Source organism: Sceloporus occidentalis, unplaced genomic scaffold, assembly GCF_023333645.1.
Source record: "Sceloporus occidentalis isolate IW3139 unplaced genomic scaffold, rSceOcc1.0.p SCAF_55, whole genome shotgun sequence".
Classification (NCBI taxonomy): domain Eukaryota; kingdom Metazoa; phylum Chordata; class Lepidosauria; order Squamata; family Phrynosomatidae; genus Sceloporus; species Sceloporus occidentalis.
This window is the reverse complement of record NW_028317035.1, coordinates 1,765,432-1,782,360: the sequence shown is the minus strand read 5'-3', so window position 1 is coordinate 1,782,360 and position 16,929 is coordinate 1,765,432. Positions and strand designations below refer to the sequence as shown.

The window sequence follows — 16,929 nt, the reverse complement described above, 5'->3', positions numbered from 1 at the left end:
GGCAAACATCCTTTAAACATTTTCCGACTTTTTATGGCAGTGTTTTGGTATTACCTGTTCCAATTGGTAAATTGGCTTTCTTTACCCCATATGCTACTCTGGGGCATGAATTGACTATACTGGTGTTTATTCAAGAAGCCTATTTCTGAAAAAATACAAACATTTTATTAAGAGCTTTACTGCAGATACAGTCTAGAATTGATTATAGACTAGGAATGTTAGATCGACACCTTTTATTGCCTAATGGCACCTTTTTAAATACCTTTTCCTCATCTCCTGTTTCGGTATTACTTGTACACACCTAAGCTGGCTGTGTACTATTGCCAGAGAAACATTAGAAAGTTACAAAACGTTTTAGTGCAGACATGCTGTAATCAGGAGAATTAAAAGTGTTCATTTTCATCGAAGAAAGATGATAAATGATGTATCGGTTAACATTCAAATTGCATTCAGATTATGATATTATTATATATGGTATTATTTGCCATTGCAGGATGTATTCATAGGTGATGTATTAAGAATGTGGAAGCTGCAGTGGTTTTAGTGGCGTGGTCTGGGCCTTCCACATTAAAACAGACACTTCAGAGAGAACTCGAGCAGTCCTTGCTACTTTTATTCTGCATTATTAGGCCTGTATGCAGTATCCATGCAGAGCTGTAGGCATAGACACGTTCATACATGTGATATAACAGCAAAATTGTTTTTGCATAGTCATCCCCCAGTTTCGCAGAGCGAACTTAAATATTTGAATTGTTGATAACACTGAAATGTTTAACATGGACATATTTTGTCTTTTCTAACAAACCTTTTTTTTTATTTTTGCGTTTCCCAGAAGCTATTATGCCTATTTCTTTGCTCTAACTGTTCAGTGTACTTCTTTATTCCCAGCACGAGGGGTGGCAGAGCGGACCCCAACTTTCTTGCTGCCTACAGGTACTTCCAGTAGTAAGTTGGTGTTACGTGATGAAGATCTGCTTCTGGAATGTATTGCCTCTGGAGTGTAAGTATGATAGTTGTGCTTCCCCACATGTATGGTACTCGTCCACCAAGCTTCATTCAGTGGAAAACACTTACAAATTACGTATGAGAACAGAATTTTATGTTTCTTTACAGCCCAACACCAGACATCATGTGGTATAAAAAAGGAGGGGAACTTCCTAACCAGAAGCTGAAATTTGAGAATTTTAATAAGACACTCCGCATTGTTAAGGTGTCCGAAGAGGACACTGGCGAGTATTTTTGCCAGGCATCTAACAGGATGGGGAGCATCCGCCACACCATCTCCGTCCGAGTAAAGGGTAGGAACCATTGTTTTAGTATTTCTACACATTGAAATATAGAATTTATTTAATGGTAGTTTACAGCCATTCGGCTCATCCATTCTGAGCATTCTTTTCAGTTGTAAAGATTTAAACCTAAATCAGACCTTGGTCTTGTTTTGCATATAGGATAACCATATGCCTATCCCATGCTTGTTTAAACCTGCCTGAGTTGACTGACATTAACTTAACCACCTGCCTGAGGGAAATTTTGTTTAGGCTAGGTTTCCACTTGCGTTTTTGTCCTGCGTTTTTTTTCTTGATGAAAAACGCCAAGAAAACTGCCACTGCATTTTCCTGCGTTTTGGCGTTTTTTTTCTGGCGTTTAAGCCTTTCTGTGGAAATTGCTTTTTTTGACCTTAGGCAGTTTTTCCAGCCTTTACAAGTTAGAAGTTTCACCCAGCTAAAAGGGATTAGGATAAATGGCGAGTATCTGCCCCCTGATGTCATTTACTTGGTAGAGTTCTACTTAAACGCCCCGGCGGACCCTTTTGTCACTTTTCTGTGGTTTGTAAGGCCTGCTTTATTCCGAATGTCTGCTCCTCTAGGAAGATTGGCCCCAAATGATGGTGCAAATTGTTTGCTGTTGCTTTTGGCAGGCAGGATCCCGTTGGTTTGTTTGTATTGGATGTTTGTTCCAAATGGTGTAGAATTCAATATGAACTTTGTTTTGTGTGAAACTGTTTGTTTTCAGCCTATTTCTCGTAGGACACACAGATACCGGGTCCATCCTCTGCATTGTAACTGTGGAAAAAACGCCATTAAAAACTCCAAGGCAAAAAACCCACATGGCTTTTTCATGGCGTTTTTTCTCTCCCATAGACTTCTATTGGAGAAAAACGCCAAGATTTCCTTGCAAAAAACGCAAAAGTCTCTATAGTTACTAAAGCAGAAGGTTAAAGTGGAGTTGTATTTTCCACTTCATTAGGTATTTTGAACAGCCATCGCTGGCCGTTTTTTCTAAGGAGAATGGCCTGGCTGGCCCTGCATAATGCGTGGCTCAGTCTGTGAGATGACTTTAAGGCATATCTGATAATTAACTAGGCATTAGATGAACCTGCAACTCTGTAAATTCCTGCTTTAGTAAAGTAGTGTTATTGTGTTTAACTTTAGCAAATTAACCCAATTTTTTCCTCTTTTTCAAATGGTTACTTTCAAATAAGCTATAAATGCCTTTAAACAAATCACAAAACACATGCTAATTTACCTTGCCCAGGACAAGAGAGACCGAGTCCAATGAGTGTTCCCATATTGTAGTCCAAAAAATAGTTCCTGGTTCCATTACTGACTACAAATTAAGGCACACTCCACACTCTAAGGACATTTGCGAGTATGGACATAGTTGCAGCACAACCATTTCACATTTATGTACCCCTGCTTCATGAGAATAGTATTTCGTATTTTGTGCCCTTTGCACGTTTTGTGCTATGTGGTGGAAATGACCTGTGATTGCAGTGCAGTACATGCATTGATAAGTGAAAAAGAGTAGTGCTTTACTTTAAGTACATTTCTGGACCTCATTGTGTACATTGATCTGTAACAAAATGTTTACTTTGCTGTCAACTTAGCAATTTATGTTACCTGTCTCTTCAGCGGCACCATATTGGCTTGATGAACCCAAAAATCTCATTTTGGCACCAGGAGAGAATGGGCGTTTGGTGTGTCGTGCCAATGGCAGTCCCAAACCCACCATCCAGTGGCTGATGAATGGAGAACCCATCACAGGTAGGTGTATAAAAAAAAAATAAAGAATATAAATCACATTTTCGATAAATAAACCATTAAGAAATAATATTTAAGGATGGAAATAATATATATATGTTATTTAAAGCTTTGGTGTCAAATGTATTATAACTATGTTGCTAAAACTATTTTACTGTTAAGATGAGCCATTTAAAGATTAAAAAAAAAATAAAAAAAAAAAAAAATATATATATATATAAAATGCTTCTTGTGATTTTGACAAGTAAAAGAAACTATGATATTGCCATGTACTGTGTAATATACTGGACCCAGTGTCAGGCCAGCTCTGCTGTCATTGAATGTAACTGTAATGGCATGGGAATGGATTGATGTGGGGTTAGGTGGCACGTGGAAGTGCAGGACAAGAAAAATATGGAAAAAATGGAGGGAGGGTGGAGGATTTCTGGAAAAATGTGAAGATGAAGAGGAAAAAATATTTGTGTGAAAAACCTACTTTTCTTAAAGAGACTGGGCGTGAATTAGCATAAACTACCTCATGTGCCGTTTTAAACAAGCCCTGCTTTTGTAGGTACATTTTGGGATCTGAAAATGGCACCTGACCAAAGCTGATTAGCTCACAAAACAAGTTGAAAATTGTGCATTAGACAGTGCCCTCTTGTGGTTAATATGTAAAATGCCACTTTCAAATTTTGTTGCACTGTCAATGTACTAAGCATTTTTACATGGAGGGACACTATATGACCAAAAGGATATGGGCATCCTGCCATCACACCTGTATGAGCATTTTGACCTCCCATTCCAAAACCATGGGCATTAGTGTTGAGTTGTACACCACCCCCCTCCCTGCAGCTGTAAGAGCCCCACACTATTCTTTGAATGCTTTTCACAAGATTTGGGAGTGCGTCTGTGGGTACTTGTGCAGTGAGGTACTGGTGTTAGATGAGAAGGCATGGCCATCCCAGAGGTGTTCAATGAGGTTAAGATCAGGTCTGTGCAGGCCACTCGAGGTTCCTCAACACCAACCTTATCAAACCATGGCTTTATGGATCTTGCTTTGTACACATGAGCCATGATAGAAGAGGAAATAACTTTCTCCAAACTGGTGCCACAAAGTTTGAAACATACAAAGTTTGATCTGCAATGTCTTTGTCATATGATGCATTAACATTACCCTTTATTGGCAGTACCAAACTTTACAGTAGGCACTAAACCCGGTGGGTAGTGTTCTCCTTTGTTCCAAACCCAGGTTTGTCCATTGGACTTCATGAAGAATTAGGAATTTTATTAACAATATCCTGATCACTGAGTATTGTAGAGACTGATAATGTGCTATATCACAGCACCTAATGTAGGTCTTTGTATTGATTAATTCAAATGGGAAAGCTTTTAGTTAGATTTGTGTTAAGTCTTTTTCTCTTGCATGCTGCCTCTGCAGTTCCAAACCCCAATTTTGAGGTTGCTGGTGATACCATCATTTTCCGTGAAGTACAGAGTGGCAACAGTGCAGTGTTTCAATGCAATGCCTCCAACGACCATGGATACCTGCTGGCCAATGCTTTCGTCAGCATTCTTGGTAAGAAGTAGTTATGATAGATTACATGCATTCCATCTAGGTTTTGTTTCCTGTTGATTAATCTAGTTCTTTCTTTTTACTTGTATTTAGCTCTTGAAAGTTTCCTGTACATATGCCAGCTAGGTTGACTAGCCATTTCCATCAAATCTTTTTACCTACAGAGCCTTATGTTGCTTTTGTTTACGAATATAAAAGGCTTAACTCCGCACAGCAAATTAGGTACTAAATACCACCAGTGTTGCAGTATGGACACAAGCAAGCTCTATAGAGTAGTTTTGTACAGAGATGCTTCTGATTTTGGATTTATATTCGAGATGATCTTAATATATATCCCCTATGTATAAATAATACCACATTTGCTAACTCACTTTTCTAACCATAACACATTTACAGCATCCAATATTATAAATCCAATTGTTTTTCATATAATAGAACGTTTGTTTCAGATTACAAATTATATCCAAAACAGTTCCCATTATTTGAATTTTCTATTACATGCACAAACGCTTAGTTCTCTTATTTCATGCTACAGATGTTCCCTCTCGGATGTTAGGCCCCAGGAACCAATTGATAAGAGTAATTGAATACAATAGGACTCAGCTGGACTGCCCATTTTTTGGCTCTCCGATACCCACTCTTCGGTGGTAAGCATAGAAAAATGTTTGTATACGAGACGGGCATGTGCATTTTATTGGTAAATACATATGTTAATTTTCTGTAGTTAATGAACACAAGAAAATCATTAAGCATGTCAAATAAAACCTCCAGCTCGTTATAGTGCTTTCAATATAAACGGCTACAGCTAATATTGCAGAGTTTGGTGAAATTGGTCTGTTTTATTTTATTTACCGTTGTCATTGTTGCTGGAGCGATGGAGTAGGTAACTGATAACAAACTGCATTCCCTTCCCTTATGTGTGCAGGTTTAAGAATGGGCAAGGCAGTAACTTGGATGGCGGGAACTACCGGGTGCATGAGAATGGTACACTGGAGATTAACACTGTACGCAAAGAGGATCAAGGCAAATACACATGTGTGGCTACCAATATTCTGGGCAATGCTGAAAATACTGTACGGTTGGAGGTCAAAGGTAAGGGAGCCTGTCAGAGCAGAAATGTGGCTGGTGCTGTAATTTCCAATGGATTTCTTCACATTCTCCCTGTTTCTCTCTGTTCCTTGTGCTGTACTTATACTTCCTTTCTATCATTCTTTCAGTCCCATTTTTGGTTTTCTCTTTCTCTTTTTTTTTTAATTTTCTCAGTGTGAATGCAGTGTGGCACCGCATTTATTATGCTTTCGATAAGACAGTTGCAATTGTTACTTTTAAAGCTTTAGAAATATGGTGGTGAAGAATTGTTTGGACAATTATGGGCAACAAGAGAAAAAAACAAACATTTACACAACTAACATCTTTATTTTGTTCCTAAGAACCTACTCGCATTGTCAAGGGTCCAGAAGATCAGATTGCCAAGAGAGGCTCCACAGTCCGCCTTGATTGTCGAGTGCGGAGTGACCCATCTCTCAGACTTACTGTGACATGGATGAAGGATGAATCTCAATTGTATATAAGTAACAAGTGAGTAGACACAGAGCTTGTTCTATACATAAGTAGTGAGCACAGAGCTAAGAATACAGTTTTGTAATCTGGGGACTGGGCAGTTGTCTTAATTGTGACCTTTAAATCCTGTGTTCCTGTCCTTTCTGTTAGGAAAGGGTAGGGGTGTTGGTAGGCTCATACTAGTTTGGAGGCTTCAGTTAATAAATTAATTAATAACGTTTAAGCAGTGCTGACCACCCAGGGTTCATATTAATAAACTTAAATCATCATGGCAAAGGCATTTAAACTCAATATAATGCTTCCAAAAACATTGTCCTTTATAAATAGCATTGTAAATAACAACACACAATTTTTAATGTAAAATAATAAACCTTAAGTGCTCTGGTAAGCACTACCTATGGAAGTGGTGACTGCAAGAACAGTGGTGACTTTTAAGGATAAGCTGATCAATGTAATAGGGGAGAGGTTAGGATAGGATGAAATTTACGTAATTGCCAGTTATGCATTAAAATCTCTATCTTTCTTATTCTCAGGATGAAGAAGGAGGATGATGCCCTTACAATATTTGGAGTAGCAGAGAAGGACCAAGGAGCTTACACATGTGTAGCTAAAACAGAGCTGGATCAAGACTTTGCAAAAGCCTACCTCACTATCCAGGGTAATTACTCCCCCACACAATAATTGCAGGTCTATTTCAGTTTAGTAATATTGAGAAAAATAGAATTTGATAAGAACCATTGTACCCATCAAGCCTACTCATGTCTCAGATTCAGGATAGCTTTATGCCTACCCCAAGTAATTTTACATTCCCTAAATGTATTAGCTTTTACCACTTCTGATGAGAAGCTGTTTCATTTGTCTACCATCCTTCTGAGGAGCATTGGCTGTTCTAAGCTGGAAATCAGTTAACCTAGCAGAGCTGCAGGGGACCTGGAACCTCCTGTCACCCCCCCCCCGCCCATTTACCGGTGCTTCTGAGTCCCCGGTGTGTAGCCGGGGTAGCGTGTAGATGTCTACGCGATTTGCATAGAGCTCAACACGCTGCCTGGACTAAGCACCGGGCAGCGTGTAGAGCGCTACGCGATTCTCGTACACAACTTCCGCTGCAGCCGGGAGGAGGTGCAACTAGCTGCGGGGGTTGTCTGCGTCCATTGCACACACCTTCCCCGGCTGTCAGAGATCAGAGTTCCCCGGACCTGTGCGGTGAATTCTCTCTGACAGTCGGGGAAGTTCTGTGCGATGGACGCAGACAACCTCCGCTGCTAGCCACACCTCCTTCCGGCGGCAGCGTAAGTTGTCTACGCGCATCGAGTAGAGCTCTACACGCTGCTCTACACTGATTTCTGGGATTTCTGGGCCTACAAATGCAGGATTCTGGATAAGTAAAAATAAAATAGTTCTATTTATTTTAGGGATGCACTAAAATGAAAATTCTGGACCAAAACCGAAAATTCAGGGTTCACTTAGCCGAAACTGAAAGTGACCCCCCACACACTTTTAATAAAAGTAAGTTACACACCAAAATTGTACAAAAAAATTATATATTATGATTGTTAACAGCAATCTCAGACATACCGAGATTCCAGCATGTACTGGTTGGCTGGGCATTGTATTTTTTGTCCAATTTTAGTGTGTAACCACGCTTTTATTAAAAGTAACACAACAATATGACTTGGCATGATAGGAGTATGATTGCTAACCACAAACACACTCTTTTTATACCCAGGCAACCAGTGAATGCTGGAACCTAGGCATGATGGGACTGTGATTGCTGTTAGCAATCACAGTCCTATCATCCCAAATCAGACAATACATGCTGGTACAGGGGGCTGTAAGTGCAGACCCCATACTGCTGGCAGCATCAATACACAAGGGGGGCAGCTAGCCAGGTTTCAGCATGTACTGGTTGACTTGGCATGATAGGAGTGTGATTGCTAACAGCATACACACTCTTTTTATACCCAGGCAACCAGTAAATGCTGGAACCAAGCCATGATGGGACTGTGATTGCTGTTAGCAGATTGCTGTTAGCTGTTAGCAATCGCACTCCTATCATCCCAAGTCAGCCAATACGTGCTGGTACAGGGTGGCTGTAAGTGCAGACCCCATACTGCTGGCAGCATCAATACACAAGGGGGGCAGCTAGCCAGGTTTCAGCATGTACTGGCTGACTTGGCATGATAGGAGTGTGATTGTTAACAGCAATCACAGTCCCATCATGCCTAGGTTCCAGCACTTACACATCCATGCTATCACACACACACAAATTCATTAATTCCCTCAATCAGACATACTCATTCACACAACCTTCCCCACCCCCTTACCTGCTCTACAGCTCTCGATGCCGCTCACAGACTTCAGCAGGGGGCGCGGCCTCCCTCGTTGTCCCCACAGAGGAGGCAGGACTGGAGCAGAGAAGAGCCCCTCCCACAAGTAAGCAGCAGGGCTCTTGTGATCCTGGCTGCCGATCTCTCGCGGGCCGCACCTCGAGGTTCCTCGGGCCGCATGTTGGACACCCCTGGACTATAGTGTTGTCCTATATTCAGGCTTTTTCTTTTTTCCTAAATTAATATTCATATTTGGGGGGTCGTCTTATAATCAGGGTCGTCTTATAATCGAGCAAATACGGTACATGAGACGTAGTTAATAAATGTCTGTATATTCAGCAGTCCTCTGTAGTGTTATACTTTTCATAGGAAGAAATGTGCAAGGATAAGAACAGACCAAACAGACCTGTTAAACGGATATTATTATCCCACAAATGCACAACACTTCTTTTATGAGGATTCATAAATACATTGACGTCAATTAAAGGAATATTTTGAGTGCCCTTTGCAAGTTTTGTTTGCATTGACTTCTACTGTAACTGAACACTAATGTCAAAGTAACTGAAGTAAAAATTGGTGCATAGATAGACTTTAATTTTGCAAATTACATGCAATTCTAATTTCCATTTTAATCAAATACTGGGTATGTTAATGAATATTTAATATATTGAGGGATCCAGTCTATGTTTAAAGGAATACGCTACTGTGCTCAGCACAGCAATGATGTGAATTAGACTGTGTCACCTCTGTGGCAGACACTTCATCTTCTGTTATTTTGAAATGTGTACACTTAATTTCAATCATATTAAAAAATAGCCATAAGACATTTGCTTTGTCTGCCAGAGATACGTAAGATACAAAAATCATGCAAATCTCACACCTTTTACCTACCTGTTTGAATTGTTTAAAGCTATTTTTTATGGAATCCATAATGAATTAAACATTTATATTAGGGTATTACCAATTCATGGCTTCAGGCATGAAATATTACTTTGTTTCATCAAGTCATCTAGACACTTGTAAATATGTGCGTATGACCAACTGTCATGTTGGAATAAAGTTCTTAGCTTTGTAGTTCCCATCAGCAAAACTGAGTTTAACTTCAGTTCAGCAAAATATAGTAAAGAGAAGTAGTAGCATTAAGACCAGATTTTAAACGTAGAAAATGTTTATTTTATATGGCTCATTACCATAAAATCACAAATGATTTATATGTATTCGTTATTTCGGATCTAAAGTAACTTGATTTTTTGCCTTTCTTTTCCCCGTGACATTATTATGAACTCATGAAATAATACGTCCTTTTAGTTAACTAAAAACAAATGTATAGTCATGTGACATTACACTGTGTCATGATTTATTCAATACAAATGAAGCCAAAATAGAGAAGCCAAAACTAGGCACACTTTATGATTCAATAGCTTGTATAACCACCTTTAGCAGCGATAATGTAGTAATCATTTTCTGTATGACTTTGTCAGTCTCTCACATCCTTGTGAAGGAATTTTGGCCCGCTCTCCTTTACGATGTTGCTCCAGTTTTTTAAGGTTAATTTGTTGATGTTTATGCACAGCTTTCTTAAGGTCGCACCACAGCATTTCAATCAGGTTGAGGTCTGGACTTTGACTGGGCCATTGAAATCCCTTGATTCTTTTTTGTTTTTTAGCCATTCTCTTGTAGATACTGGTGTGTGGTGTGCTTGGTATTATTGTCCCGTTGCATGACCCATATTTGGCCAAGCTTCAGCTGCCGGACAGATGGCCTCACAATTGACTCTAGAATACTTTGGTATACAGAGGCGTTCATGATAGACTCAATGACTGCAAGGTTCTCAGGTCCTGTGAGATGCACATTTGTACTATCATCAACTTTAACATTTGAGGCCTGTGGAGTGAAATGTTTTTTGAAATTTCTCTGAGCATTGCACGGTCTGACCTTGGGGTGAATTTGCTGGGATGGGCTTTTGAATAATTTTTCTTACTGTACAATGATTGTTTGGAAATGGCTTTATAACCCTTCCCAGATTGATGGGCAGCAACAATTGCTTCTCTAAGATCATTGCTGATGTGTTTTCTAATTGGCATTGTGTTAACCAGCAAACTGCAAACATTTTGTGAGGTGGTCACGCTTGCTGATAATCAATGAATCAAGGTCATTTGATGAGCAGCACTTGTCTGCTACTTAGCATCTAAATTACAATGGAAGCAGTAAAGTTGTACTAGTTTTTCACACATGGCTTCTCCATTTTGGCTTTATATGTCATGTGTTTTTGTTCATCTGAGGTTAGATTTACCTCATGTTTATACCTACTAAGAAACAGATGATTGCTATTATGTCCTGATATGTAAAACCATAGAATTCAAAGAGGGTGTTCTTTCTTTTTCACGTGACTGTATGAATTTGCTTACCACATGAAACAGCTTCTATTAATTCTATTATTTTAGCACATAGCAGAATGTATTTAACTTATGCACTGTAACTTATTTAACTCTACTGTATACCCATTCTGTCTTTTGATGATTAACTAATTAACCATAAGTCTGGTCCTTACAAATTGATATCTTGAAGGGTGATATTAACACTTTAACCTGTAACATTTTCCCTTTACAGAAACTTCCTCCTCACCTACTAGTCGACTGACTTCCACTCTTAGAGGTAACATTCCCTACTAATACCTAATACTTCCTAATTACCTCTACAAGATGCTATTGGAAAAAGCGAAAAGGTAGTTAGCAAAAAGAGTAAGCTAAGTGTAGTGTCAACGGGCTATGTCTACTCTTCTGAAAATAAGGAACATTTTACTATAGTGGGCACAGTAGTGTATTGTGAATTTGAGGCCAAAACGTTCATCAGTGTAACAGATTTTTTGTGGAATGTACAATATAAATATTTGCAGGGGGCTGTTTTGAATTAGAACAGGTCTTCAAAATGAAGATACTTACAGATTTTTATACAGTAACAATTAGTAGCTCATCATTAACCAATCAGCTTAAAATTAACTTAGTTTGTGTATAGGTTCACCTGATCACGTTATTTGTCACATATACATCATGATTCATCAAAATTCATAAGACAAGTATCAGCTAAATATTATTACAATACATATCTTCAAGGGGAATGTTGAGAATAGAAAGACAGACTAAGACAAACCGATAATTTGGGCAAGATGGCCTTGCTCACAATCTAGAGGGAATGGGATCAGGAGAAACATAAGATGTGAAGAAAGGTGAGAGGTATCATGGTGCTTGTATTAGTGAGAGGTAAGATCTAGCTACAGAGATGATATGTTCCTCTGAAGAAGTGAGTTTTATAGATTTTTATTGAATATTGAGAGGGAGGGTGAAAGCTGTAGATAAGGTGGAAGGGAGTTCCAGAGGTATGAAAAATAGTAATAAGTGAGGAGAAAAACCACGTGAAGAATGTAAAGATTGAGTAGGGGAGTATTTTATTATGGAGGAAATAGGTATGAAGGACAGTAGTAAGGAGGGTTTTATGTGTTAGTCCTGGGGGGTTTATAACAAAAGGACTAGAATATGATTCCTCTTTTCCATATTTGATGAACCCAAATTATACATAATTTAGTTCAGGAGAAGTGTGGCCTTCTTTTAAATTAATATAAATACATGAAACATAATTATTAGTGATAACAGATATATTAAAAAAAATCACATTTCTACAATCTTGCTTAAGTATTTTCTATACTGTGTCACAACTAAGCAGTGACGAATGTATCTTCAGTAACATTTCCTGATTACAATCAAAGGCCACATACATATTTTGTTATGTTCCAGATAGCTAAATCCATACTTTACATATTGCCCCATATTACATATTTTTTAGTACTGCTGACTGAAAGAATTTGAGGCTAGTGGTTTTTCAATATTTGTTTAACTTACAGGGAAGGGGCACAATTTTTGGGATCTGTCATACATTTTTTGTGCCAGTGATGTCACTGGGCTCCCAATCATTTTTTATTTATTTCATTTATATTCATTTTTTTTACCTTCATTTTTTTACATGTTTTGAAAGGAGGAGAAACTATTTTCCTCCCTCTCCTCCTTGTAGTTTGTTTGTGGTGATCACAGTGTGATCAGCAAGCGAGACTGAGCTAAGAGAATTACACCTAGGAACATCCCTTTATTGACCAAAATGTATAGTATATATACAATTTAGAACATCTTGATCAATTTTCAAATTAGGGTTCCAAGTAAACAATCCAGTAAACAGGGAGGGAAATAAATTGACCAATCAGAGTTAAGGGAACGGAGAAAAATATAACCAATAGCAGAAGGCACTACCTTTCACACTTTGCATCTGGCACACTCGGTATATGTTGAAAGGTGCGATAAGGGAAGAGAAAGATGCCTACACAACTACTCTTTCTATAACATGTTTTATGGTCAGTAGATTAAGTGCCAGATCTCCAATTTATATCTCCTGTATAAGTCACCAGAATACCTGTTAGTGAGCTGGTTTCAAGTTAAGAACATTTTTCTTAATTCCTGATAGATAAACCAGACCCTCCTATGGACCTGGAGCTAACTGACCTGGCAGAGAGGAGTGTCCGTCTCACCTGGGTACCTGGTGATGACAACAACAGTCCAATTACAGGTGAATATAATTTCTCATTGTGTTGAGCACCCATCAATTTTTTTATGTAGCTTACTGTTGCCCAGTCACATGTCTTTCTCTTTGTTTCACACATTCTCTTGATGCCTTCTGTACCAAACTTTTTACGGTGTTAAATTGTATCTTACACTTTTATCATGTGTTCTTTTATGTTTTAATCACAATCTTTTTTTTAAACTGTATTTTTTTTTATATAGCCCCTCTAACTAAGGAGGTCAGTCCTAATTTTATGCATATCTACAATGCTGCCATCTTTCTGTTGCATTACACTGGAGTGTTTGCTCCATTGGGCTATTGCCAAATGTGCTATTCATGGAAAATTATAGAAAATGTGTATTAAATGTCCTGTCTGTGCCTGTGATGGGGGAAGATGTGATATCAGATCTGAAAAATGTAAATAGAACCAGCTTTCAGTGCTGGATTCCATTATGTTTTTCCCTCAGATGTTGCTTCATTTTTAGTCTTCACCACTCATATCACCACCAGGTTTCATTATACAATTTGAGGAGAACCGTTATCAGTCAGGCACCTGGTACAACCTTGCCTCCGTTCCTGGTAATGTGAACACTGCAGTCCTTCGGCTATCACCATATGTCAATTACCAATTTCGGGTTTTAGCACTGAATGACCTTGGAAGCAGCATGCCTAGTCCTTCTTCTGAACGCTATCAAACCAATGGTGCTGGTAAGTGACCCTGCCCCAGACTCATGTGTATCCACCAGTAAATTTAATTTATTCTTTACAATGAATTTTTTTCACATGATTTCAGCTCCAGAAATTAACCCAAGTGATGTTCGGGGAGTAGGAACGCGCAAAGACAACATGGAGATTACATGGACAGTGAGTATGAATTATGTGTTGTTTTCTCCTTTTTTTATTATGCAATTGTAGTATGTAGTGCCAGGTGTCATTGATGAAAATAAAGTCATGTAGTGAGAGAATTCAAAAGTGGTTATTCAGCTAAGAAAGGGGCAGGATAATAGATCTGTCATCTTAGTAATATTTGGAAGTTCATTAGCAGTCCTTTGCACTGGAGTGTTTGCTCCATTGGGCTATTGCCAAATGTGCTATTCATGTCTGCAATACACCTACATACCAATATAGATATATATATTATATATTTATATTAGTTTAATTGTCCTTTTTTTTACCATTCATAGCCACTTAACTCTACGCAAGTGTATGGGCCAAACCTACGCTACAATGTCAAGTGGCGTCAGCGTCACACAGGCGAACCTTGGAGCAACGTCACTGTATGGGGCAACAGGCACGTGGTGTGGCACACTCCAGTGTACACTCAATACGAAATACGAGTGCAGTCTGAAAATGACTTTGGGAAGGCTTCAGAACCTGGCACTGTGTTTGGATACTCTGGCGAGGACTGTGAGTAGGAAATCACTGATAAGTGGCTATTGTTGTATTTTGTTGAATCTTATTAAAAATTATGGTTTTGAAAAATTTTAAGCAACAAGGTCCCCTTTGCAGAAACACTGCAGGTTTTAAGGCTCATTATTCAAAATTTATTTTTTAAGGAAATAAATGTATACAAGATTTCTATGAATGCCCTGTAATTTAGTGTAACATTTCTCATATGAAAAGATATATACGTATTGGATTTAGCTGGCTATTCAATTTATTGTAGTAGTGCATCAGTGATTCACATTTATTATAGTAGTGCCTCAGTAATAAAGGAAATCAAAGTAACTTTCTCCTTCCATTTATGAAAGTTTTTCCTGCAACATATAGTAGTTCGTAGTTTTTGTTAAAACTGTATTTTTACCCTTCTACAAAATGCTAGTAGTTAATAAAACACCACTACAAGAAGACATTAGCAATGGATCTAATTGAAGTGGGTAAATTAGATCTCTTTATTGGCTCTTCCCATGAAAAAACACCTATTTTGGATGCCATGTTGAGTTAGTTGAGGAACTGATTGATACTGTATATATTTTATTATAAATGCATGTTATGTCTTATTATTATGTCACGTCTAAATCCTTTCATCTTCCATAATCTTTTTGTTCGAAACACCAGCCAGAAACACACAGTGACCATTGTATGGTGCATGTTTTACAGTTTGTTTGTTTTTTTATCTCATATACTATAAGTACAGTGGGTTAGCTGAGTTTGTGTATTCAATCAAGGGGAAATGGAAAAACAACTTGATTTGATGATGAGGGTCAAGCACTGAAAAAAGAGAACCATGTGAATATTATCATGGGTACATAAGAGGTGGTTGTCTTGATACACAGAGGATGTTGCAGATAGATATAATTAGGGAAGCAGGGGTGGTACTGAGAAATTCAAGTATATACATAATCCATGTCAGGACTGGATGAAAAAAACAGAATCATTTTGGTATAGGGTTGTTAAAGATGGCTACAACTCTTAGTTGAAGGAGACCTCAAGTATATCAAGCTGTAGCTCTGGAGGTGCGTTTTGTTATGGAATACTTTGGCCCTGTATTGGATGCACAAATGCATTGATACACAGTTTGTTATATGGGGAGTTTGCTCCTGAACAGCATAAGGGGCTAATGAGCACTGAAACAGAAATACGTATGGGGATAAGGCATCTTGAGCTAGCCAGCCATAGTATCCCAGCCCAATAAGAGGTAAACAAGGCTCTGCTCACAGCTTCCTCTGTTCCCAGATCCTAAGGCTGCACCCACTGACATAAAGTTGCGAGTCGTGAACAGCACTGCCATCGCCCTTTCATGGACACGTGTGGCACCAGCATCTATTCGAGGAAACCTTCTGGAATACAGAGTGAGCAGACACACAAGCCCACCCTGCTAATTACTGTCTGCTGATGGCTAAACAATCCCTAATCCAGTGTGACCAATTTCAAACCCAGCTATATTCAATGCCTAATGTCTACACAATGTCAAAAACAATGCTTAACCACCCTATAAAAATGTCTAATCAATACCAAAAATACTACATATTAATCAATATTAAACCATTACCTACCAATACCTAATCACAGATGCAATCTCTACCCAAAGTACTTTCTTTAAGCAGAGTTAAAACTTTTATTTTTAGCTTTCATTGTGGAATGAATGTGTTTACCAAACTTCCTCAGTACATCCATGATTGACCACAAGAAGACAGCTGATCTGTTTTTTTGGTGACATTTGGTAATATCACTCTGTAGTGGCGAGAAGACATTGGAGGAACATTGATTCAAGAGAAAAAGAGTGAAGTCTGCATTTTCCCCAAAAATATGTTACTTGCTCAGCTGTTGGACTGTGCAGAATGTCAATATAATTCCAATATGTGACTATCCTATTTAATGCCATCATCGTGAGAATACAACAAAACAACTAACCAGATAACCATGGTTTAGCATGGCATTAAACTGATTGGAGTAACCTAAACCATTAACCTGTATGCAAAACCCCTTGTTAAAATACAGAAGTCTTAATTATGAAATGCATGGGTTGTGTATTTTAAGGCCTATTACTGGAGGGAAAGTAGTTTGCTGAAGGGACACTGGGTTTCCCAAAAGAAGCAACATCAAAGTTTTATTGGGGACAGAGTGCGAGGGATCGTGTCGCAGCTAATCCCGTACAGCAACTACAAACTGCATATGGTAGCAGTGAATGGGCGAGGAGATGGCCCGAAGAGTGACACTAAGGAGTTTACCACCCCGGAGGGAGGTAGGTGCTCCTATATGGAACACGGAGCACTAGCAGAGATCAATTTAACTCATTTAGCGCTTTTTTTTGAAGGAATGTGAAGAATTATTGCTGTATATGATCTCAGATTAGCTGGGAATCTGGGACATAATAGGCAGAAATAGACTGTTGGGAACCACT

At 38.6% G+C, this 16,929-nt stretch overlaps 1 protein-coding gene across 1 annotated transcript in view; it reads left to right on the top strand.

The window, feature by feature from the left end:
- Nucleotides 1–16,929, top strand: part of LOC149287898 (neurofascin-like) — a 41,993-nt gene that overhangs the window by 8,450 nt on the left and 16,614 nt on the right. Inside the window, exons 7-20 of the mRNA XM_089492268.1 lie at nucleotides 889–1,000; nucleotides 1,114–1,298; nucleotides 2,913–3,050; nucleotides 4,459–4,596; nucleotides 5,129–5,240; nucleotides 5,519–5,685; nucleotides 6,024–6,171; nucleotides 6,687–6,811; nucleotides 12,990–13,091; nucleotides 13,596–13,793; nucleotides 13,879–13,949; nucleotides 14,270–14,492; nucleotides 15,762–15,877; nucleotides 16,566–16,770. Coding sequence (XP_089348394.1) covers nucleotides 889–1,000; nucleotides 1,114–1,298; nucleotides 2,913–3,050; nucleotides 4,459–4,596; nucleotides 5,129–5,240; nucleotides 5,519–5,685; nucleotides 6,024–6,171; nucleotides 6,687–6,811; nucleotides 12,990–13,091; nucleotides 13,596–13,793; nucleotides 13,879–13,949; nucleotides 14,270–14,492; nucleotides 15,762–15,877; nucleotides 16,566–16,770 — 2,040 coding nt within the window. The remainder of the gene's footprint in view (nucleotides 1–888; nucleotides 1,001–1,113; nucleotides 1,299–2,912; nucleotides 3,051–4,458; nucleotides 4,597–5,128; nucleotides 5,241–5,518; nucleotides 5,686–6,023; nucleotides 6,172–6,686; nucleotides 6,812–12,989; nucleotides 13,092–13,595; nucleotides 13,794–13,878; nucleotides 13,950–14,269; nucleotides 14,493–15,761; nucleotides 15,878–16,565; nucleotides 16,771–16,929) is intronic.